The following is a 26,093-nucleotide window of genomic DNA, read 5'->3' as shown; positions in this document are numbered from 1 at the left end:
GCAATGTTAGGGCATTCTGAATGACGATGTGCTGCATTGGTACCACTGTACCAGGTGCAATGGCAAATGAGTAAACAAATAAGTGATCAAGGATTTTTGCACTTTAATGGACAAGTGCAGGTAAAGAAATCAGTCCAAGAGAAAGATACTTTTAGCAACATTGAATGTTGAAACTTTGACTAGTAAGAGCATAGAATTAGTAGATACAATGAAAGAAAGATGAACTAATACAGTTTGTTTACAGATGATGGAATTGAAAGGAAAAAAGGCCAAGGAAATCAATGAATATAAACTGTGCTGTAGAGGAGGGGTTAATAACAAAAATGGGGTGAAGATGACAGTAAACAAAGATTTACAAAAGCTGAATTTTTAGATGTTAGAGAGAAAAGATGATGTATATATATATATATTTGATTAGCAAAAATTACTTTATTAAAGCATTTTAAATGAGGAAAGTACAACTCTATGACAACATGTCACCCCAAATATCAAAAGCCCATTTACAAAGAAGCCCAAAATAACTGCTGTCTTGTAGCCCTTGTTTAGCAAGGGAGTCAGCTAACCCATTTGCACTCCTTACCCACTTGACTTCAGCATTTACATCCCTTGCTATAACTTCCATTACCCTGAAAACATGTTTGAGAGTCCAAGGGATATTTCTATTACTGCTTGCCCACGAGACAATTACTTTTGAATCCTCTTCCACTTCTACCTGTCTAAAACCCAGTTGCTTTGCTAGGTGTAGACTTTGCAGCAGTGCCAACAATTCAGCTTTTGTAGAGTTTGCAGTACCAATTGGCCCAGGATACAAAGCAAAAATTCTACCCTCTGTATTTTTGATTGCACTACCTATTCCTGCCAAACCTGGGTTCCCCGATGAGCTTCTATCAAAGTTCAGTTTTACTTTGCTGCCTTCCGGTGCTTATTCTTTCTTTTTTTTTTCTAGAGGACCATGCTACCTCACTCCAAGCCTGTAGAATGTCAGTGACTGAGAAACTCTGAAAGCAATCCAGGGTCTTCGCCCAATAAGCAACCTTCACTTTTATGCCATTTCTGGGGAACATTTTAAGGATTGTAGACACACTGGTTAATCAGAACAAGTTGAATGCCATTTCTGGGGAACATTTTAGGGATAGAGGGATGTATCAAAGGTTTGTTGTGGGACTTAATAGTAAGGGCTTCAACCCATTTATGTTATGTATACTTTGTTCTGTTATGTATTACTATTATTAAGTGGTTAGTGGGCCTGGGCATTTCTTATTTTAAGTAATATTATTGTACACTAATGGGGGTAAGATGGTCATCTCATGTACTATTGTAACCCTAATATAAATATCAATTTTATGGATTGGTAAGAGTGTGCCACCCTATTCTCTTATTTTTGAATAATAAAGATAAAATTTATTAAAAACAAAAGAGAAACAACAGGGAGGTGATAAGACGTCACCGAGAGAAGACAATCAAGTCTCAAAGACCCATTGAGACCCCAAATTCAGACAGCTAAATGAAATCCAAAAAACCCCAAATCAAAACCTAACTGAGAAAACAGAGAGGAACCCCATCCTAACCCCTAAAAAAGAAAAGCCTGACACCCTTCAAATAAAACAGAAAAAAAAAGCAAACACAAACCAGCCCCTCCTTGGTGCACCGTGGCTTCAAAGAATCTCTGTGGACAAGTCTTCTCTAATTTCAGTCTCTTCATCCCATACCTTGTCTTTTTTTCGACGATCATCTTTATTCAACTTCTCTTCCTTTCTTCTCCTTTCAAACTCGTCAAAAGCCTTTTTAGCAAACCCCTCTCCACCCCAATAAAACAGACCTATGCTCTTCCCAATTGCAACCTCTCTATCCACTATTTTCTGGAGAGCCCCCTTCACTTGACTCCCCAACATTACTATTTTCCTTTTGCATTGACTGTCTCACCTCAGAATTGGGCTCACCTCCACGTGAAGTGTTTTTGCTGATGCTCTTTCAGCAATGGGGACAATGAAGACTGAGACTGTCTCAGAGTCCCCCATGCTCTAAAACATACGCCCCATTATCTCTTGATCTTTTTCTCCTATATACCCATCTAAAATGTTTTGTAGGTCCTGCTCCTGCCAGGCCCAATTTCAGTCTAGCAAAAATCTTGGTCACATGCACATTTCCTTTGTATGGTATAAAAATTGCAGTTAATAGGAAAACGAAAGAATCAATAAATGCAAATTTCATTTTCCATTAATGGAAATAAAGAATTCCAATAATACCCATTTGCCATATCCTGATTTGATTGATCATCTATGTCAAATATTGTGTCTGCAAGGCCACCTGTCTTCCTTACTATAGGTACCTGTAATGATAAATTGATAATGACACCTTCAGCATTATGCTGATTATACTTTTATAGATGATTCATATACATTTTGTCTTTTCAGTATTCATTTACCATGCTACATTACTGTGGTGATTACAGTTATATAATTGTGCATTTCTTTAATCCTAATGAAAACATTTTTTAGTCAATAAACATGTGTACATTTATTCCATTGTGTAGCAAACTAGAAATCATTCTTCCTAACTAGTACTAATAGGCTAAAATCTTATAAGCATAAGAAGTAGTTACCCAATTTGTCATACAAAAGTTTTTACATAAGAATTTAAAATCTATTAGAAATTCACAAGGTTCCTTTTGTTTACAGTGCAAACCTGAACTCGATAAAATTTTGTGCTAGGTTCAGTTTTGCATCCATTTGTATGTAACTATGGTTTGCACTTCTACCTGGTGTAAAATTTACATTTATTGTTTCATTTGTACTCATTGGTAGTGTGAATTTTGCATCTAAAAGACTCGTGCAAAATTTGCACCACCTCCCTCCTGCCTTTGTTCTCTCTCATAGAACGTGGGGACAACATCATTTTCCCTCCTACCTTATTCCTCTCCAAAAAATAACCTTCCCCTTGCTTCCATTCTCTTTCATGTAGGGACTACAATGTTGGATTGAAGTCTTTGTATGTATGAGTATTCGGCTGATAAGAGTTCTTATTAGCCTATACTTAAGTTTTAGTTGTCCTGTACTGGGCCTATGTTAATGGGCCTAATCCTGTTTAATGTTTTAAGTTGTCTGGGTGTCCCATCACTAATCAGGGGCATTCCAGTAACTTCCTGTATCATTGTACTACATCATAATATAAATGATAGTACTGTCGACTGAGCAGTTCAGTTCGACATTCACTGCATTTCAGAGTTTCTCTTCTCTCCTTTACTACTTCGAGTACAGCTCCTAAGATTACATGGTATCAGAGCAAGTTCGAACCTAGGGTTTCAGCAGGCGCACTCTCTTCTCTTGCTGTCTTTTCATCTTCTCTCTTCCTTTTCTGGGTTGCTGCAGTAAAGACCTAGGGGTGTAAGAGAGTAAAGCAAGTTGGAACCTAGGGTTTCTCTTGGTTGTAGGACTCAAGGGAAGTAAGACCCAGAAGTAGATGTCCTACTAGGTTGTTTCCAGTAAGTAGTAGCTATTTGGCTACTAAGAGAGGTCTGTATAGGACAGACCTAGTTGAGGACTGATTTCAGCAGTCCTAGCACTAGCTGAAAGGGGGAGAGCCTCTTCTACAGTTGCAGCTTCGGTGCTCCAGCAACTCTTACAGAACAGTGGTAAATAGCCCTATTTTCAGGTCGGTTACCAGCCTTACTTTAGCCCTGCACAGCACAGTGGTAAAGGCTTACACTGCACAGTTGCAGCCTCGAACTTTTACTTGCTACTATACCCGAACTGCTTCAGCTCAAGTGAAGATTACCTAGGGAGCTGCCAGCTCCAGATTGTCAAGCACTATGAACCCTAGCTGAGGACTGATGTCAGCAGTCCTAGTATTGGCCGGAAGGAGGGACACTCTCCTTACAGTTGCAGTACTCAAAGTTCAAGTGGAGTCTGCATAGCACAATAGTTGAGAACCCTTAGTTTCAGGTCGGTTACCAGCCCAGAACTCCTTGCTTGCTGCTGTAACCGAACTGCTTCAGAACTGTGACAGTCTCGGCAAGTCTGAAACTGTGTCGAGTGCTGTCAGAACCTGCTGTAATCACTTCGGCAAATCAAAACCTACTTCAGAACTGCTTCAGAACCTGCTGTGATCATTTCGGCTAATCAGAACCTGCTCCAGAACTGGTTCAGAACCTTCAGAACTGCTTCGGCTAGTCTTAATCAGTGTCGCCTTCACAGCGGCTGCAGTCAAGATGTCTCCAATATCCAGAGAAGTTTCTTCTAGGGATAACAGGCCTGCGGCAAGTGGGAACCTTGTCACCAGCAACAATGGTGACAACTCACAGAATACTCCAACAGGGTCTTCTTCTCCTATGGAACAGGTTGCTGATTCCTCTGGAACTGGTGCTTTGGGCTTCACTGCTAGTGAGATAGAGGACCTTAGCAGGGCATTAGCCCGTCTAAGGAATAATTCTTTTGCTTCTACATCTCTTGCCAGATCAGGTACAGCCTCTGCCTTCAGTGCCACTGGATCTATTGACTCTACTTCTTGGGTTATTGATTCCGGTGCAACTGACCACATGACACATATGTCTTCCTTATTCTCTTCATATCATTTGTTGTCTGGTCAGGATAAGATGAGAGTTGCTGATGGGTCTTTCTCCACTATCTCTGGAAAGGGAATGGTTGACCTAAGCAAGGACCTCTCTCTTAAATCAGTTTTACATGTTCCCAGTCTCACCTCAAATCTTGTCTGTTTCAAAACTTACAAAAAATTTGAACTGTAGTATAACCTTTTTTCCTACTCATTGTTTCTTCCAGGACAGATTGACAAGGAGAACGATTGGGTGCAGTCATGAGTATGGAGGACTCTACTATCTTGATGCAGACATTGGTTCAGCCTTACAAGCATCTGCTGGTAGTAGTCCGGAGAGTGTGGAGTCAAAAGCTAAGTTGCATCTTTGGCATGCTAGGCTAGGTCATGTGTCTTTCTCTTCATTAGAAATGTTGTTTCCCGAACTGTTTAAGGGCATTTCAAGTCAGAGTTTAACCTGTGAAGTATGTCAAGTGTCAAAACAATGTAGAACTGTGTATCCAATTTCCAGTAATGAAATTTGTGCTCCTTTTGATTTGGTTCATTCTGATGTTTGGGGCCCTTCACCCATTGTTTCTTTTGATGGCTTCTGGTACTTTATCAGTTTTATTGACCACTACTCTCGATGCACATGGATTTACTTGTTAAAAGGACGGGATGAAGTACCACAGATAACTATGGCATTTTGCAAGATGATTGAAACTCAGTTTAATAAGAAGATTAAGCAATTCAGGTCAGACAATGCTGCTAAATACTTTGAAAAATCCTTGAACTTATTCATGGAAGATGTTGGCATACTACATCAGTCATCTTGTGCTTATACCCCTCAGTAGAATGGGGTTGCTGAGCGCAAGAATAGACATCTATTGGAGACAGCTCGAGGCTTACTATTCCAACACAAAGTAAGCAAAAACTTGGGAATTAGTGGATCTGCCAGAGGGGAAGAGCACTGTTGGGTGCAAGTGGGTGTTTACTATAAAGCACAGGGAGGACGGGTCTATTGAAAGGTACAAGGCCAGACTTGTGGCAAAGGGGTTTACTCAAAAAGAAGGGATTGACTACAAAGAAACCTTTGCCCCAGTAGCAAAGCTCAACACAATTCGGGTTCTTTTGTCACTAGCAGCAAATTTTTCATGGGAACTTCATCAGCTGGATGTGAAGAATGCCTTCTTAAATGGTGACCTTCACGAAGAGGTATTTATGGAACCTCCACCAGGCTATGATTTTGGTAGAAAGGTGTGCAAACTGAGGAAAGCATTATATGGGTTGAAGCAATCTCCCCGTGCATGGTTTGAGAGGCTTTGTGGGGCCATGAAAAAAGTGGGGTACACTCAGAGTGGTGCAGACCATACCTTGTTCATAAGGAGACAGGATAGCAAACTTACTGCACTCATTGTTTATGTGGATGATATGGTAATTACCGGGAATGACTTGGAAGAGATAAAAAGACTGAAGGAGTTTCTAGCTTCGGAATTTGAGATCAAAGACTTGGGTCATTTGAGATATTTTCTTGGGATTGAAGTTGCTAGGTCAAGAGAGGGAATCTACATATGTCAGCGGAAGTATGTTCTTGACCTCATAGAGGAAACAGGCATGATGGGGTGTAGGCCAGCAGATACTTCAATAGAACAGAATCATGGCCTGCAGGAATCAGTAGGGGAGGACTACTGTGATAGAGAGAGATACCAAAAATTGGTAGGGAAGCTGATATACTTATCCCTCACTCGGCTAGATATTGCTTATGCTGTGCATGTTGTCAGTCAATTTATGCACTCTCCAAAGATCCCTCATATGAAAGCAGTTGAAAGGATTCTCAGGTACTTGAAGACTTGCCCAGGGAAGGGAATTCACTTCAGGAAAAACAATAGAATTGAAATTGAAGTCTACACTGATGCAGATTGGGCTGGGTCTGTTGGAGACAGGAAGTCAACCTCGGGTTACTGTATATTTGTGGGAGGAAACCTGGTCACATGACGCAGTAAGAAGCAGAATGTAGTGGCTAGATCAAGTGCAGAAGCAGAATATCGAGCTATGGCTCACGGGGTTGCTGAACTCTTATGGCTCAGAACTCTTCTTAATGAACTTGGCATTAAGGCTGAAGGTCCTCTCAAGCTGTATTGTGACAATAAAAGCTGCCATCAACATTGCCAACAATCCCGTGCAGCATGACAGGACAAAACATATTGAGATTGATCGACACTTTGTTAGAGAAAGAATTGTCTCAGGTGAACTCTGTGTGCCTTATACACCATCTGAGATGCAAATTGCAGATGTACTGACTAAAGGGCTGGCAGCAGCAAAGTTTAGGGACATGCTTGGCAAGCTAAACATGATTGATATCCATGCTTAGCTTGAGGGGGAGTGTTGGATTGAAGTCTTTGTATGTATGAGTACTCGGCTGATAAGAGTTCTTATTAGCCTATACTTAAGTTTAGTTGTCTTGTACTGGGCCTATGTTAATGGGCCTAATCCTATTTAATGTTTTAAGTTGTCTAGGTGTCCCATCACTATCAGGGGCATTCCAGTAACTTCTTGTATCATTGTACTACATCATAATATAAATAATAGTACTGTCGACTGAGCAGTTCAGTTCGACATTCACTGCATTTCAGAGTTTCTCTTCTCTCCTTTACTACTTCGAGTACAGCTCCTAAGATTACATACAAAATTTTAATTCTCACAAACAAACAATATAAGTCAAATCTGAAGCAAAAGCAAACCAAAATTTAGTTCCAGTCCATTTGTTCTCCCTTGTATTTACATTTTAATCCAGTGCAAATGAAATCTGCACTGCAAACAAATGGAGTGTAAATGTCAGAATTTAGAATGGGTTAAAAAGGACTTGAAGATACCGCTCCATAACGCATGCCGATCATTTGAGAAAGCCCACAAGGCTCATATATGGAAGGAACCAAGACCATATCAGCTGCAGCATAGAGCATGTGAGACAGCTCCTCACTACATTACAAAGGCAACCAAAAACAGGAATCAGGCATTTGGTCATTGAATGATAGAAACAATTAAGGTTACTTCAAGAAAGAGAAGCAGCACTTGATGCTTTTTGACAAAGTATCCATTGGCTTTATTAAAACAGAATTTCACAAGGAGACAGAAGCGGGAGGCGTAATGCACCTTCCATCACCAAAAGCTAAGGATTGTCTCAAATATTTTAGATAAATAGTTAAAATAGTTTCACCATCATGTCTTACCTATATGTCAGAAGGATCCTTACACTGGTACCCTGGTTATGCTACAAAAGTGCAAAAAATAAACATTTAGTCATCTCATGTTGCTTGCATTTCCATCACAAAAGTCTCATATTAGTTTTTCTTCTTAATCCATTACCAAATTAGTAAGGCTCTCAAATTCTCTTTCAACTCGGCTATCTGAAGCTTTTCCCAGTATAACCATCTGCCCACCCTAAAATATAATCCAGAGGTTAGTCTGCCAAATGTACAATAATAACATAACAATGTGGGCATGTGTGGAGTCTGGTGTAATGAATGTATTCGGGCTTGGATGAATTTATTTTCTTTGATTGATGACAAGGATTCTATTAATACTAATAATAATAGAAGAAACAAAAAAAGGAAAAGAAATCACCATACAAAATTAACAAAAAAGTCAAAACAGACTACTATCTCATATTACACACGAAAACAACTATTTTTTTTTTCAGAATTTGCTTCCATTTTCTACTAATATGTAGCCAATCCATATCTTTGAATTCCTTCAAACCAAAAGCCGTTTTTTGAAAGTCCAACCTAAAGGCAATTGAAAACCAGTGAGCTAGCATCTTTTGCACATTTGATTATAGGGCTGCAAAGGGATTGGATTGAATCAGGAGGGTGGTATATGCAAATTTGATATGCTAAGAAAATAATTATATCTGAGATTCTGAATTCAATTTGAATAAAAAATACATGTTTCTCTCTTCAAATTTGATTAGATTTGAAATTTTTTGTCTCAAAAATATATGGATTGAAAATATATTTACAATATTACATTATATCATACACATATATTTTGTATTTGTATTTATATTATAGGATCAAATTGGGGTCCATCTGAATTTGGTCCAATAACTAAACCAATCCTATTTGTCAATTTGAATTCTGTCCATTTACTGTTATTGGATATCTGAATCTGGTTTAAACAAATAGGACTTGGAATGGATCAGATCGATATCCAATTCATTTTCAGCCCTATTTGATGAAGGGGTGCTTGGATGTTTTATTCAACAAGGCTTTGTTTATGACTGTGTAGTAGAATTGAGAATTTTATAATAGTATTGTGTAATCTGTGCACTTACAGGGCCAAATTTTCATTCAAGGAATATAAAAAACCTTAAAACACATAATTTCCATTTGTCTCTTCTGATCCTATTCCATATTCTTCACATTCATTTCTAGTTTTTCTTTCTATATAAGTCAGCACATTGCACACTTTGAGCTGTAAAAAGGAGGATTTGAATTCTTTCAAAATATTAAATGCCACTTTATCTATTATTTTTAATTGAAGCCAAAATAATGTTCATACTAATGAAAAAGAATTCCACCAATCATGAACTTGGGATCTGAACTCATTTGGTTGGTAAAATCCAGCCTTGTCTAGTGTCTGTGGGTTTGACAAATTTCATCTTTCATGTTTTGAACTTAGCAAGAGTCCGTCTCATCTCAGACTTAGTAAGATATTCATCATGGATAGCAAGGTTCTAACTCTATGATGTAAAAACATAGAAACCAGGTGATGTAGAGTTGCATGTTCTGATGCTAAATCCTTGCATGACCACCTTCTTTGTACCAATTGATGTAGGATAACTTCTCTGATTGATGTAGGATGAATATAACCCAAGGGTGAGCATAGGAAGGTACTAATTAGCTAGATTGCTAGAATAGGGTTTAGGATGATTTTAAGACTAAGTATAGAGATTTGGTTAGGTAAGGGTCTTGGGGCTTTACTGTGACCATTGTAGATTTGTCCCATAAGTGTGAAAAGTTTCATAATGGAGAAAATAGGTCTAGGATTGGAATTTTTCAATGATTTTTTATGTAGATTTAGCTTGGATAGATGTAGGGGAAGACCAAGTTTGGTAATGTTCAGAGTACATGTGTTCTATGAAGAAAACCCAAAAATTTTGAAGTTTGGGGTTTAGGTGGCTATTTGAGATGAAACTTAGTGTGATGAAAGGTGACGAAGATCAATGGTGGGCATCCAAATCATTGTTTAGAAACTGACCCAGAAATGGAACCACTTTTTTGTCTGGGTGGCAGGTCAGAAGTTCAACCTTTTGGGTGAAATTGGTCAAACCCATGATGCTATAAATAAAATATAAAATAGATAAAATTAAAGAAAATTTGCCGAAAAATTGGGCATGTCTCTAATATTATATATTCATCATATTAGACAAAAAAGTACAATAAATAGGTTTTTTATTATTAATGATGGAAATAACTAAAAATATGAAAAAAATAGTGAAAGAGAATTAATGTCTGAGACTGACCCGACCTTCTGACCGGTGAAACAGTTCAGAAGTTCAACCGACCAGGAATTGGGTTGTTGATCGAGTCAACAATTTTTTTTATTCCAAATAAGAGATTTGGGGTGAAATAGACCCAAAAATTTGGCAAGTGACGGGTGGACAGGTCCAATTGGTTGGTTTGATTCTATGTTGAAAATTAGTCCAAATACAAGAGCAACCCAAGATGATTTTGACATAGAAGGAAAAAGTGGAAAAATGAGAAAATTACGATTTTTATGTAAGTTGAAAAAAATTGTATTTCGATTAGTATAAGATCTTTAAGGATGTTAGCTGGATTCTTTTAATGAAGAGCTTCTGAGCTTTTGAGGCTAAATGGCTGATTGCAGAATTTGAGACAAAGATTGAGAAAGAAGAGAGAGAAAACCTAGAATCACTCAATGTCAGTGGGGACCTAGAAATCACTCTAGGGTTTATTGGAATCACTCACCATAAGAACAATGTGCAGAAAAACTATTCAAATATCATTAGAACATCACTCACTACGTTTTACTCAAAAAACATACAGGGGTGGTCAATCCTATTAGAACTAAGAAAAATACAAAGTACAGAATTGCCGCTATCTTAGAAAACTCCATAAATCCTAGCCTACTTAATCACTGAAACTTTAAAAGGAACTAAACCATAACTAAGAAAATTAAACCAATAGGCTGGACCCCATTGACAATATGTAAAATGACCAAAACACCCCATTGTCTAAAAATACCCAGAATTGCCGCTCTGCTTAACTGATGAATATTTAGAAATACCTTCAACACATTCTCAAAACCTAGGAAGTGCATCAATTTAAATCCCTAAACAATTCCAATGTTTACTCATGGAGAGATCAATTATTGTCCTCCCTATACATAGTTTCCAAGTCTAATGATATATAATATTCAAATCTGTTCAAAATTATTAGCAGTCGTTGATGTTATTGAACTAATGTCATCAATAAACAATAACCATGATAGATTACATAGTTAAAAGAAATTTAACTTATATCATATTAATTATCTCTCTTAACTTTCATCTTTTAAGTTGGTTATAGAGTATTAAATATTTAGAGAACAATAGCATCTTACAACCAAATTAAACCAATCTCTGCCACCAGAAATGTCACAAGAGAGAGAGAAGACTTACAAGTTCTTCAATATGCTTGATTGCGTGAGAAATCAGATGAAGACCCTTTTGAGCAACCAATCTTGTAATGCAGATAACTAGTGGTACTCTGTTTGTATCATTGGAAAGACAGGAACCAACTAAACTGCCATTTGGAGCCAAACCAAGTCCTCGTTGAACGTAATGCTTACATATCCTTTTCCCCTCAATATTTTCAGCTGCAAGAAATAATTTGGTATTATTGATAGAACAAACATGCTCCTTTCTTTACAGGTCACATTTCTGATACCATTGAGTTAAATGCATAACTTATATGTACAAATGAGACTTTGTTTTCTTAATTTTATGAGTTTCTTGCTACCAAAATCTATATAATACATATGTGGGAATTTCCAACCTTTACCCTATAGGCTCAGTTTGGAAAGAGTATAAATGCAAATATGTACAGTGCAAATACATACAAAATAATACAAAATATAAGGTTTTGCACTCTACATTTTTGTATTTGTACTCCTTCCAAACTGAGCCATGGGTGAATATGCTAATTTTCCATAGGATCTGCCTAACTCAATCAGTCAAATACCATACCACATGTAAGTTAATTTCCCTCAGATAAGGATGTAGAGATTGTCGAGAGAATGAGGGTATATGTAGAGAACAAACTTTAAGTATAAGGGTATTTTGGATCTATACCTTTACGAGGGTAATTTAGTAATTTATTCTTCTTCTTTGTCTTCCCTGCTTTTTCCTTTTCTTTCTTCTTTTTTCTGATATATGATATGATAACAATGCATCAGAACATAGGTAAATTGTCAAATCAAATGCTTCTTTTCTTTTTCTTCTTTTTCCTTGTTTCCTTGTCTTGCTAGGTCAGAAATGAAACTTCAACTGATACATCACACCATAAACCATTATTTATTTATTTTATACTTTTTGATGTTTTAGTTTTCTTTTTCTTGGTTAAAATGACCAAGACCCGTTTTTTCTGAGAGGCCTGAACTTCTATGAAGATATAAAGGTTTCTACTGTTCGGATATGTGGGAGCAGACTGTGATGTTCAGTTTTCCATTTCAGATATGAGCATACAGATCTGAACATACCAGACATACCAGATCTGTGTCTGGCTGGCATACCAGATCTATGGAGCAATCGAAGTTTGAATTTTGTGTTTTAGATCTCTGAATACCCGATACGAAGGCATACCAGACCTAGACAATAGTCCAGAAATCAGATCTGTACATGTCATTCCAGATTTGCATATACCAGATACTTTTTTTTCTTTTTCTGGACTGTTTATGAAGCAAAAACAAGGTTTATTCAAACAGAAAAAGGCTATGTTTGGTAAGAATATTATTAGAGATTGCAAGCAACATTATGATCCACTCAAATCAAGGATCCATTCATTTCTTGGCATGCTACATTTGGTAAGAATTGTTGGATAGTGTATGCCCTCAACCTCAAGATCCAATTGCTTAAATTTATAAAAGTTAGTTTAAAATGTGCTATCACTTGTGCTGTGGGCGTTGATGTGGATTTTGCGATATATCGATGAACTATTTTAGGATGATGTTAGGCTACTGGTTAAGCACCACTAGCATGAGACATTGCATTATCAGTATGTAGTCCTAAATTTTTTTCTCAACCAATGGTCAGTTTTGGATGGCTGACACGAGCAGATTGACACATATGTGGTATTGCCTTGCGAGGAGCAACATGTCTCTGTCACTAGGTATTGACTCAAAGTATATATGTGCGCATCTGTAGAGACAGATACTAAACAAGACCCCTCTCTAGATTATCCTTGGACTTTATGATTGGTAGGATGTCCAGTTGTTACAGAAAACCCTCAGACCAGATAATGTTACTAAATCTCATCCAGGACACAGGTGACCTTGATAGAGAGAACAAGAGCATTTGTTGAGCATAAACTTCAAGTGTAAGGGTATTTGGGCCCCTTACCTTTATGAGGATAATTTAATAATTTTGTAACTCATTTTCACATTATAAAACACCAGGCTCTCTCCAGTTGGCCATCCCATTTGCAGTCCTCCTGATCCATGTAAAAGAAGCATTGAGTTCCCTTGCTAGGCTTTCAATCTCCCTTAGGGAATGTCTATCCCCCCTTTCTTTCCTTTTCTTTCTTCTTTCTTTCTTCTTTGTTTTTAATCTATGACAGAAAATAAAGGATGTAGTGAACTAGCATTGAGATGGTTATTTTTTATCAAGTTGTGCAAATTAGTCATAGAAACGACCTGTCCATAGTAAGCAAATTGACATATAATATAGGTATTGACATTTGATTTTGAAGAAAAGACCCTACATTTCATATTTTTCAAAAATACGGAAAATGCATGAATAATTTGGGAAAATATATAATATACAAATAATATGAATTTTCAAAAAATATGGAAAATTTTATGTTTTTATATATTTTAAAATTTAAAAAATACATTTATATGTTGACATATAGGGGCATAGCTTAGTGCAATGATAAAATCTAGGTCTAATAAGTGAGTGAACAAGGGTTTGAGTTTAAGAGTTTCCACCTAATGCAAGAAAAAGCTTAACATTAGATTTGTCATCAATATGCCCTTCAAAAGAGTTAAGACCAACTTTGGGTAATGGCCTTTTATTTATATACATATGCATATATTTGATATATAATACATATTTGTAAAAAAATATCCAGATTTTTTCACTCTGATCTTACATGAGTGTTAGACAGTTTTGTATGCCCTTAGCTTCAATCAGTTTTGATGTACTTTTGATATTTAATGTAAATAAATAAAGTACATGTTTGATTCATGTTGTGTAGTATGCTTCTGTGTAAGACCCTAAAACTGGACACTTAATGAGACATGTGTTGGTTTTAAATGTTCACAGCCGTTGGATAAGTCTGGGGAGATTTATCCTGCCAAGGCTGACACTGGTGTATTGCCAACTGTTGGGGTGGCTTGTCTCAGCCGCCAGGGTGAGACCCAAGGCACACGCAGTGTAGGATTACTTGAACCCTTGAACCGGACCAGATTTCTAGTATTGCCCTGGACCTTGGAGATTGATGGGCAAAACTGGAAAGTTACACCTGACCCCTAGACCCGATTATGGTACTACACTAGGTGTCAGATTGGGCTGTCTTTGATGTGCCAATCAGTGAGATCCTTAGCGGGGGTCAAAACCTGGGTATGTTGGGACAGTCTGAGAATTCATCTGAGTGGGTGATCATAGTGACGGGATCAGCCCCTTTGTCGGACAAAGGTAATGGTCGGGGATGCACTCTCTCTGATGGAAACCAAACTGCCGGCAGTTGATTTCATTCGTTGGAATTTTGTTTTGCAAAATTTATATATATGATATATACTTACATATGGTTTCAAAACGTTTGCAAATGGTTTTAATTCCCGGGCAGTGCTTGATCATTATGGGCTGAGAGGTTAAGTGTAAGGCCATTTAGTATAATACATGATGGGATAATCTTGCATCTGCCCACAGTCCTTGGGTTTTTATAAGATGGCTTGGCCCAGGGACCACTTAGTGTAAGTGTTGGGCCCATGGGGTCCATGTGATGGGCTCAGGGGGTTCACTGGGATTTCCAGTGAATTCGGCTAGGCCTTGTAACAGAGGCTGGGTCGAACCCATGTGGCTGGTGTGTAGATCAATGCTTGGATCCCACGCCATACATAGAAGCCCAACTAGGCAGCAGTTTGGAAGACTATTGAGCACTTAATACATATTGGGCCTAAAGCCCATTTCGATCTGGGCTGATTTGATCAATCACTTAAAGGGGGCGGATCTGAGATTAGGTTAAGCCCAAAAGTTGATCTAATCTGCAGATAAGATTAAGAGGAGTCCTAATCCAAATACAGATTTGGATAAGGGCAGCTCCTGATATGATTAAGAGGTTTTCTTAATCATTAAGAAAGAGGAGGAAAACCCTAATTCGAATTACTTGAATTCGAACCCTAGGAGTTTTCAACAGACCACCCTGCATTCTTGAGATAGGATCTCAGATAACCCTAGAGAAGAAAATAGCAGTTCGCCACCTTATTCTCTAGCATTCTCCTCCAGTAGCCGCCGCCACCTTTTCTGCCAGTTCGAGTTCTCAGTTAGAGAAGATCAAGAAAGGTTCTTGATTGTTCGTGTGGTGCTCACAGTTTACCATCGAGTTCTTCAGAAGAACCTGGTTCATGGGACGAACACTGCTGGTTCGACTCCATCATCACTGTGTCATCTTCAGTGGGAGCTGATCTTGGGATCTTCTTTGGGCGTGAACACCAACATTGGGAGATACTGCTTCTCTGGATCAGGTATAATCATTCCCTTTTTCTTCTGGTTCAAATCTGGTCTGGTTTGGTTCAAGTGGGATCCTTGAATTTTGATTCTAAAATCAGGGAATGCGATTCCCAGTTGGAAGGAAGGTAGGAAATTTTTGAAATTTGTCCACCCATTCCGCAACAGTTTTGGCGTCCATATGATGGATCCTGCCATTCCTTTCAATGAGAACATAGTAAACAAGAAAACATATTTGGCTTAACTTTTATTGCATTGCATTTATCTGACCGGTTTTTTTTTTTATGATTTTCTTTGTTCTTGGTTCCAAATCGCAAGAATATTTCTCATGCCATATTTATGCCGTAAACATATTTACTATGACCCTGCAATGTGTCAGGTAGTTACAACTAACTAATGAACCATTTTCATTGATTTTGTTATTTTCTTCTGATGTGTGGGTCAGGTAGTTCTTCATATGAGGTTTCTATATCCTTTTCTTCTCTTGTTAGTTGTTAATACATTAACCTTATATTGCTTTTCCTTCGAAGCCACAAGGTAGTGCTCTAATATTTTCTCTTACCTTTCTATGAAGCAAAAACAAAATACATAATAAAAAATAATAATAGTTTCCAAATAAGGCTTATTCTAACTGACATTGGTTAGGAAAGAAATGTTTTGGGGATTAGTTGTGGTGGGAATTGTAGTTGGAAACTTGGAATGATTGGAGTGTCTTTTGTTTCTTCTTTCCTTTCTGGGTGGTTTTGTATCACCTATTTTTTTCCTCTTTGTTTTCTAATGGATATCTTTATTTACTATAAAACTCTGCCATGAGCTTGTCTTACACTGCTGGTCCCAAGTTTGGAATAAACAAGGACAGTTGCATCAGGTTGTCAGCCAGCACTAAAACATTTGCCAATCTCTCATGGCCATGGATCCTGATTTGTCTTTATTTACCAGAAAACAAGAATAATCCACAACTCCACATAAAGTTGCCACCTTGCTTAATTGGTAGACTCAGAGTGGTAGTACTGACAGACGTCCAAAACCAACTCCATACAAACAAGCTCACCCCTCACCTTCCCTGTAGCTGGGCAGAGAGGAAAGAGAAAGTTTACATATTAAATCTGGATAGTTACCATGGAACTTAGCTGGCAAGAAAACATCTGTTGCAGGGTTCCACATGGCAGTATCTACTCCATTTAAAATACCATGGTACCTTTATAGAAATAAAAGTAAGTTAACAAATAGAGGAAGCATAAATGAATCTGCAAAAAGAATTATATGCAACAATAGATTCCACATACAAAGAAGAAAATATAAATTATGAAAATAAATGAACCTTTGAAGTAGCAGTGAATAGGACTAATAAAAATAAGTAGTAAAAGAGTCATATCCCGACCATATACTGTCAACTAAATGAACCAATTAAAGAAAAGGTTGACGGTCTACAACAGTATGTTGTATCATATATTATTGCCCTTGTTGGTCCAGAGGGGAATTTCTATAATTGTATACATTTTGCCTCTCTTTGATAATGATAAGACTGTTTGGGTAGGGGTTGACTACTATAGACACCTCGTTAGCTCTCGCCTGGTTCCTAGTTCTTTCTTCTGTGTGAGATTTTCAGTTTTCAGTTTTGAACTCAAAATGTTCAATCTCCATGAGTGATGTAGGATGGGTAGGTCCTACAGGACCTAGGTGGGATAAGAGCTGAGGGGATAGATGTGGAGGATAGACTACAAGATCAAGGAGGACAAGACACTTCATCCGATGGATCACCAAAAGATGCAGATCAAGGAGGTGGAACTTAGAGAGAAGAGTGAAGTCAATATTCAATAATTGTACACAATTTCTTATATTATTGGAAATTCTGATTTTCAATTTTACTTGTAAGTCATTTATGAATTTTTTTTTTCAATTTCATTTTATTATTTCATATATGAGATTATGAACAATTGCATGCATTAAAATTCATATGGAATAAAATGTTAAGGTTTTTTTTTTCAATTTGTTGTCTATCTTGTATTCTTATTAATATATAGAATGAACATGACTAAAATCACAAAAACCAACCTCTTCATATATACTGGCAACAAATTTAGGTTGGGGGTGCTGTCCCAAGCCTCCACATGGATTTGTTTGGGCTTGCCTCAAGGGTCCTTTCCAAAGGCAGGATGATCTCCAAGGATTAAGAATGCAAGATGTTTAACATTACACTAGCTACTTGAAGTAGTGCATTTGCAGATAAATAAACAGATTGAACTATTGAGTGAAACACTTTAATATGATCAACATTTGTATTTGTTTTCACTTCCACATTTTTCACTTTGAATATGTTTTATATGTTGTACTCATATTTTTCATTTGAGCCAATATGCTTTTCAAATCATTTAATTTCTTTCGAAATTCATGTTTGCATTTTTTGTATATTTTTGGATTTTTTTTTTCAAGAATTTGCATCTTACATAAAGTAGGCATGCACTTTGCCTTGTGCTTTTCTTGACCCTTGCACTTTTAAAACACTGTTTTTTGCTTATCATTAATACATTCTCATGCTTTACCCATCAAAATACTTAAACACAATCAAGTGTACACCAAGGCAGGATTCTGTTGATTCTAACACTGTTCATACACAAAATCACTTGAAGTATGATAGAAAAAGTAACATAAACACAAGATCCATCTAAGCCTTGTCCCAACTATATGGGGAACATAAATATAAGATGTTCAGAAAAATAAAAGAAATTGTAGGGTACAAAGTTAAAAATAAGATGCTTTAGACACAATAATAGCTTATCACTTGAAACTCAAGATTCTCTGCAGTGTAAATGCAGAAAATATTTGATGAATGTAATTGTTGACATGTAAAGAAATGCCTCAATATATATATTTGTGTGTGCACGTATGTGTGTGTGTGTGTCTGTATTATGTATAACTGCAACAAATGGGAAAGCATACTTATCACGATTTCTTATCAGCGTGCTTGCAAGCCATCCAGAACACAGTGTCTCCTTAAGGTATGTTGGAGAGACTGTACTGAAAATAAAAACAAAGATATCAAATGTTTGTTCAAAATGGTGCTTCAGATAAATTATATATCAATAATCCCCCAAAAATTCCAAGCGGTATGAGAATATTATTACCATAATTTGTCACAAGAAACTAAACATAGAGAACCATAATCAATGGCATCAACATTTTAAATAAAGTAACTTTTGCGGTGAAAGCAATTATGAAATAATTCTGCTTTAGTCGATTGTATCTGCAATTATGACACAAAATAGGACCTTAGCCAGAAATTTCAAGAAAAAATTGCTACAACAAATTTCCTCTTATTTATATTGCTGTGATGAGTGATTAAATGTAAGTGGGCCGGCTTAACATTCTATGTTTTAGTGTTATATTCTGTTATTGAGCCAGTAGAAATCTGCTGAATTAAAAAATATGAAGGTAAAATAGTTTCTTGAAGAGAGAAGGAGAAGAAGACACGAAGAGAAGTTGAAAAGAAAAGAGAGCTATGTCTGGTCGCCCCCTTCACTTATTATTTATACTAAAAATAATAGAGCAGTACAAAAACAACTATGCCCTTATAGGGCGGCAAAACTTAAAACAACATATATAACACTCAAAAACATAATAAAATTTGGACTCACATAATTACTGTGGTCCCCACCTCCTATCTAACAACTAACATAAAACATCTACTCAGAAAAACATCATAAAATTGATTAATCTTCAACACTCCCCGTCAAGTTGGGAGTAAATGTCACACATTTCCATCTTGCATAGGTCATGTTCAAGATTGTTCTTTGCCACCCCTTTAGTGAGAACATCAGCCAGCTGCAACTCTAAAGAGACATAAGGCAAACAAACTTCTCCAGTTGTTACCCTTTCTCTTATAAAGTGTCTATCAACTTCAATGTGTTTTGTCCTATCATGCTGAATTGGATTGTGGGCAATATTGATTGCAGCCTGATTGTCACAGTATAACATCATAGGTTCCTCTGCTTTCACCCCAATCTCACTCAAAAGAGATCTAACCCAAAGAAGTTCTAAGACACCACGAGCCATGGATCTATAGTCAGCCTCTGCACTTGACCTTGCCACAACCGCTTGCTTCTTACTCTTCTAGGAGATCAAGTTTCCACCTACAAAGGTACACACTCCTGATGTAGACCTCTTGTCATCTAAGCATCCTACCCAGTCTGCATCTGTATAGGATTCTAGCTTCTGATTCTCATGATTTGAGAAAAGAATGCCTCTGCCAGGGTGCCTTTTCAGATATGCAAGTATCCTCTCAATAGCTTCCCAGTGCTGAACCCGAGGTGCATGCTTGTACTGGCTCACAACACTGACAACATAAGAAATATCTGGTTGTGTCATACACAAATACAGCAATCGGCCCACCATTCTTTGATATCTCCCCACATCCTTTACCAACTCACCATCACACCATTAATTCAGTGATTTGGATCAATAGGAGCACACTGGTTTGGTCCCTAGCTTCTCAGTCTTCTGCAGTAGGTCAAGTACATACTTTCTCTGTGAAATGAAGATCCCATGCTTGGATCTTGCAACTTCAATCCCCAAGAAGTATTTGAGCTCACCAAGATCTTTGATCTCAAATTCTTGCTGCAATGATTTTTGAGATCATCAATCTCCTCCAAATCATTTCCTGTCACCACTATATCATCCACATACACAATCAGGATTGACACCAGAGCATCTCTCCTCTTCACAAAGAGGGTGTGGTCAGACTGTGTCTGTGTGTATCCAAAATGGATGAGTGCTCCTCTGAACCTGTCAAACCAACCCCTAGGTGACTATTTCAGTCCATACAAAGATTTTCCGAGTTTGCAAACCTTTCCTTTACCAACATTTTTATAAAAGTCTACTGGAATGTCCATATATACCTCTTGTAAATCACCTTTGAGGAAGACATTTTTGACATCAAGCTGGAACAAGGGTCATGAATAGGTGGCTGCTAGAGATAAAAGGATACGAACTGAACTCAACTTAGCTACAGGTGCAAAGGTTTCCAGATGATCAACACCATAGGTCTGAGTATACCCTTTTGCTACCAACCTTGCCTTGTACCTCTCTATCTTGCCATCGACCCTATACTTCACTGTGAATACCCATCTACATCCGTCTGCCTCCTTGTCTGGGGGGAGATCAACTATTTCCCAAGTTTGGTTTTTAACCAAAGCATCCATCTCATCTTGCATGGCTGTTTTCCACTCAGGTTTGGAGAGAGCCTTAGTAACATTCTTGGGTATAGACACAGAATCTATGGAAGAAAGAAATGCACGGTAGGAGGGTGATAAGGCACTGTAGGAAAGATGGTGTGAAATGCAATGGGCTATACACCTTCTCTTCCCCTTACGAAGTGCAATGGGAAGATCAAGGTCAGTGGGATCAGTTGCAACAATGGTGTTAGGGGTAGGAACATTATCATCAGAAAACATAACATGCTCAGGCTCAAGAGGAATACCTGGAACTGTATCTGCCGAATCTAGAGTTTTAGAAGGACTAATAGAGAGTGGTGTGGGTTGAGGATGTGTGGAGTCAACCATCATCTACCGGCATTGATATTTCTGTGAGGCTGCTCGTAGTGGCTCAGGTAATGAAACTGGAGGTGCAGGTGCTGGCTAAACTGATGGAGGTGCTGGCTGAACTGATGGAGGCACCAAAGAAATAGGAAGAGGAATAGATTGTGAATTCTCCTCCCCAAAACTCTCCCCCCCCGAGGAGAACCACTCGAGAAGAAGGTAGATTCAAAGAAGGTAACATCCATAGTGACAAATTTGCTCCTCGACACTGGGTCATAACAACAATACCCCTTTTGGTACTGAGCATACCCAAGAAAAACACATTTCTTGGCCTTAGGATCCAATTTCTTGCGATGAGGGCCAAGAATGTGAACAAAGGAAACACAACCAAAAACCCTCAGAGGTATATGAAATATCTCCCCATCTGGAAAAAAAAGACTAAATGGCACCTTAAACCCCAAAGTCCGTGAAGGAACACGGTTAATCAAATGCACAACTGTAAAAACTGCATCTCCCCAGAACTGCACAGGAATCGAAGCACACGACATAAGGCTCCTTGCCACCTCCACAATGTGTCTGTTTTTCCTCTCAGCAACTCCATTCTGTTGCGTGTATATGCACAACTACTTTGATGAATTGCGCCATGTTCTAAGAGATACGTGGTCAGGTCCTTCTCAAAGTACTCTCTGGCATTACCTAATCTAAAAGCCTTAGTTCTCACTCCAAATTGTGTGAGAACCATCTGGTGGAACTGCCGTACCAAGTTAGGAACCTTATCACGTGATCTCATCAAATATATCCAAGAATATCGTGTATAATCATCCACAAACAAGAGAAAGTAACGAAATCCTCCCATGGAAGGGATATGATATGGCCCCCATACATCAGTGTGAACAATATTTAAAGCAAAAGTACTCCTTTTATTACTTGGTTTAAAAGACTGTATACAATGCTTTCCTAATTGACAACTCTCATACTCCAAAGTAGATAACTGAACAGACTCAAACAACTTTGGGAAAAGACATTTCAAAGAACTAAAAGAAAGATGTCCCAAACGATTGTGCCAAAGCATAATCTAGTTCACCGACTCTGACCCACTACTACTGCTGTTGCTAACATGATGGCCCTGATGTCTCGGAATCTCTTGCAGAAGGTAGACTTCATTCACCTCACGACCATTCCCAATCATCTTCTTTGACTCCAGATCCTGCAAAACACAATTACTAGGAAGAAAGGTCACGGAACAATTCAATTTTTTTGCTAAAGAACTAACAGATAGTAGGTTGGTATGAAGTCTAGGGACATGTAAAACAGAAAACTGAGTATATCATTGGTCACTCTAACTGTCCCCTTCCCAGCAATGGGAATATGTGAACCATCTGCTGTAGAGACTCTATCTCTACCAAAGCACAATTGATAGGAACTAAAAAGGGTAGGGACATTAGTCATTTGCTCAGATGCTCCTGAGTCTATAATCCAAGGAGGTCCCTGCTTACCTGAAGTGGATGCAAGATTTGCAGTTGCATATGAACTACCTGTATGTGCAAAGGAAATGGTGTAGTTGGCTCATGCATTCTGTTATCCATCTGAAAGGCTAGAGCTAGGTGAACCTTTCTTACTCATAATCTGTCCAAACCTCTCCAATTATGTTCTCACTGCTGCTACTGCAATAGATTCCCAATCAGTTTGGGAAAGAGGGGCCAAAGAGTCTCTTGTAGTGGCTACATTTGCATTTCCCTTCTTCTTTCTTATCTGGGTAGGCATAATATTTGGATGAAGCTTCCAACAAGTGTCCCTGGTATGCTTAGGCTTCTTGCAATAATCACACACCAAGTCCTTATTTTCCCTTCTAGTCTCACTACTCCCCCTGTCTCCATTCGGCTTAGGTTTTGTTGTACCAACCATAGCCGACTGGTCAATCCCAAGCTGTCTCAGCATTACATTCCTTCTACTCTTCTCTCCAGAGACAAAGTCATAGGCTTGAGAGAGTCACACCCTCCCTAGAAAGAATATGCTGCCTAGCAATGTCAAATTCAGGGTTCAGCCCTGCCAAGAACTCAAAAACCCTATTCCTCTCTACCAGTTTGTGATAGGTTTCTACATCATTTACACTTTCCCATACCACAGTTTTTAAGTGATCTATTTCCTATCATAGGGTTTTCAGCATGGAGAAATACACAACAAGAGGTTTTTCTCCCTGTTTCATACTTATCACCTAATTTCTTAACTGATAGGCTCTGGCTTCATTTTGCTTTTGAGAGTAGGTTTCAGTCACTCCATCTCAAATCTCCTTAGAAGTATTAGCCCATAGGAAATTTTTTGCAATATGAGGTAACATAGAATTACACAGCCAGGACATTACCATGTAATTCTCTTGCACCCATCGGGAAGAGTCTGGTATCAGGTTTCTTCTCCTCCCCAGTGAGATACCCTAATTTTCCACGGGCACCAATAGCCATCTTAGCTGATTGTGCCCGCTCCAAATAATTTGTACCATCAAGTTTTAATGTAGTAATGATCCCATGCTCAAAAATACCGGTAGATTTCATCTCGGTATTCCAACTCTCCATCTTACTTCAAACAGTTCAATAGTAAGAAAAAATAGATTGGAAATCTTCCAAAAATAATTAATATCACATACACAGAAACCAACCCTTCCGGAAGAAGAAAACCATATCTGGAGAGAAATCTCTCTCCTCCCCACGCCTCCCAACAGAGAGAAGAGTGAATCAATCACTTCAGGAGGCTTAAGAAAATTCCAGAAACCAAACCACCCTCTTCAGAATATCAAAAGAAAACTAACAATACCTGGGTGCCCAAGATCAGATAAAAAACAAAGAGTCCAACTTTTTTGGGACTCTTCCCCGTACTCCAGTTCTTCTTGATTTTGATGCCGTACAGTAGATCACCTTCCTGCTGACTAGATCCCACCAAAAAATCCAAGAATTGGGCAATCTATAGAAGATCGATCAGCCCTTTATTACTTCATGAAGTCGGCTGATCTAGGGCTGCATGAGAATGCTTCAAGAAACCCTAGCCGATGCTCTGATACCAAGTAGAAATCTGCTGAATTAAAAAATATGAAAGAAAAGTAGTTTCTTGAAGAGAGGAGAAGAAGAGAAGAAGAGAAGTTGAAAAGAAAAGAGAGCTATGTCTGGCTGCCCCCTTCACTTATTATTTATACTAAAAATAATAGAGCAGTACAAAGACAACTATGCCCTTATAGGGCGGCAAAACATAAAACAGCATATATAAGACCCAAAAACATAATAAAATTTGGACTCACATAACTACTGTGGTCCCCACCTCCTATCTAACAACTAACATAAAACATCTACTCAAAAAAACATCATAAAACTGATTAATCTTCAAAAGAGCCTAAATTGGTTTTATTCTTGTACTGTGTAGGTGTCCTTCACTAATCAGGGGCATTCTAGTCCTTTCATTGTATCTTACTAATGTTAATATATATACTAGTTTATAGGGCTGGCTGGACATAGATTGCTGTCTGTACACAGCTCTCTTCTCTTCTCTCATCTCTTCTTGCTCTTCTACTTCACCATTTCAGCTCACATGGTATCAGAGCATCAATCAGCCTGATTGACTGGTTCTAGTTTTCCTTCTTTTTCTTCCCTCTTCTATTCTCCTTTTTTTCTTTTTTTTCTTTGGCTACTGTGAAGAAGCCCTAGGTCTGATCGCAGACTACAGAAAGGTCTGTGTCTAGGGTTCTCTTTGAGTGTAGGGATCAAAGAGAGTTCCCCCAGCCTGTATATACCCTGCTAGCTTTTCTACAACAATGGCTACCAGAGAGATCTGTATAGAATAGATCTAGGAGGACTGAGTGGACAGTTACTAGTTTCAGCCTGAGAGCAAGAACTGATTACAGAAACTGTTCACAGTCCAGATTCAACTACAGAAGTTGCTTTTAGTCCAGATCTGATTTCAGGAAGTGTTCTCAGTCCAGCTGCAGGAGTTTTTTTTTTTTTTCCTTCTTTTTTTTTCAGTTCAGGAAGTGTTCTCATTCCAGATTTAGTTGCAGGGGTTGTCCTCAGTTCAGTTGTAACTTGTAAGGTTTCCCAGTCTGTGAAGCTTCTTCTAACATCCGGTGGGTGTGGGAAGGGTACAGGACTACAGGAGTTACAGTCAACAGGACTTTTGTCAGTTCAGCAGGGTATTAGCTGCTATCAGTTCAGTCACAGCTCCAGCAGGTTATAAACCTTGTTTTTTTTGAAGACAACAGTTGTGGGTTGCTGTTAGGAGCCGAACATTTCCACAATATCAGGAGAGGTGTCCTCTAAGGACAATAGGACTGGTGGGAGATCCTCAAACCTAGAAAATCTAAATCTGCATCGTCTGCAAATCACCAGTGTGTTGTTGGATGAATACAAATTCAAAGAATGGTCTGTTTCAACCAAACTCTTCATTACTTCCAGGGAGCTTATGGGTTATATAAATGGAAAGAAGAAGGAACCTAAAGCGGATGATGCTGAGTACTCAATTTGGTGCAAAGAGAATGCTACTGTTATGTCCTGGCTACTTGTTTCAATGACTCCAAGGGTTGTAAGGACTGTTCAACACTTCCCTACAGTGTCTTAACTCTTGGGTTATTGATTCCGGTGCTATCGACCATATGACACATGTCTTCTTCATTTTCTTCTTATCGTTTGATGTTTGGCCAAGATAAGATGAGAGTAGCTGATGTTTCATTCTCCATCATCTTTAGAAAGGGGGAGGTTAACCTAGGCAAGGATTTCTCTCTTAAATCTGTACTCTATGTTCACAATCTTGTTTCAAACCTATTATCTATTTCTAAGCTTACAAAAAACTTAATCTGTAGCATAACATTCTTTCCTACTCATTGTGTTTTTTAGGACAAATTGATGAAGAGAATGATTGGGAGTGGTCATGAGTCTAGAGGTCTCTATTACTTTGATGCAGACATCAGTTCAGCCTTACAGTTATCTATAATCAGTGGTTGGGAAAACGAGGAGTTGTTAGAGTCGACACTCCAGGGGGTATTTAAGTCATTTCATAGTGCTTTACTTAAAGATGTTTTGTCTATTGTGTCTGAGGTTGAGTAGAGT

The 26,093-nt window shown here is 38.2% G+C and overlaps 1 protein-coding gene across 3 annotated transcripts in view; it reads right to left on the bottom strand.

Moving 5' to 3' along the window:
• LOC104612665 (uncharacterized) overlaps positions 1–26,093 on the bottom strand; it is a 130,763-nt gene that overhangs the window by 1,616 nt on the left and 103,054 nt on the right. For 2 of the 3 annotated variants that reach the window (XM_088893964.1, XM_088893965.1), the window contains 7 exons: positions 18,416–18,493; positions 16,594–16,673; positions 11,210–11,406; positions 7,894–7,968; positions 7,758–7,798; positions 7,401–7,506; positions 2,247–2,329 (listed from right to left, as the gene is read on the bottom strand). In XM_088893964.1, coding sequence (XP_088750090.1) covers positions 2,247–2,329; positions 7,401–7,506; positions 7,758–7,798; positions 7,894–7,968; positions 11,210–11,406; positions 16,594–16,673; positions 18,416–18,493 — 660 coding nt within the window. The remainder of the gene's footprint in view (positions 1–2,246; positions 2,330–7,400; positions 7,507–7,757; positions 7,799–7,893; positions 7,969–11,209; positions 11,407–16,593; positions 16,674–18,415; positions 18,494–26,093) is intronic. The other variant, XR_016079833.1, reaches the window with a different exon arrangement.

The sequence above is a fragment of the Nelumbo nucifera genome, chromosome 8 (assembly GCF_055504915.1).
Source record: "Nelumbo nucifera cultivar China Antique chromosome 8, China Antique-T2T, whole genome shotgun sequence".
NCBI lineage: Eukaryota > Viridiplantae > Streptophyta > Magnoliopsida > Proteales > Nelumbonaceae > Nelumbo > Nelumbo nucifera.
The sequence above is the reverse complement of the archived record's forward strand: the minus strand, read 5'-3'. Positions and strand labels throughout refer to the sequence as shown.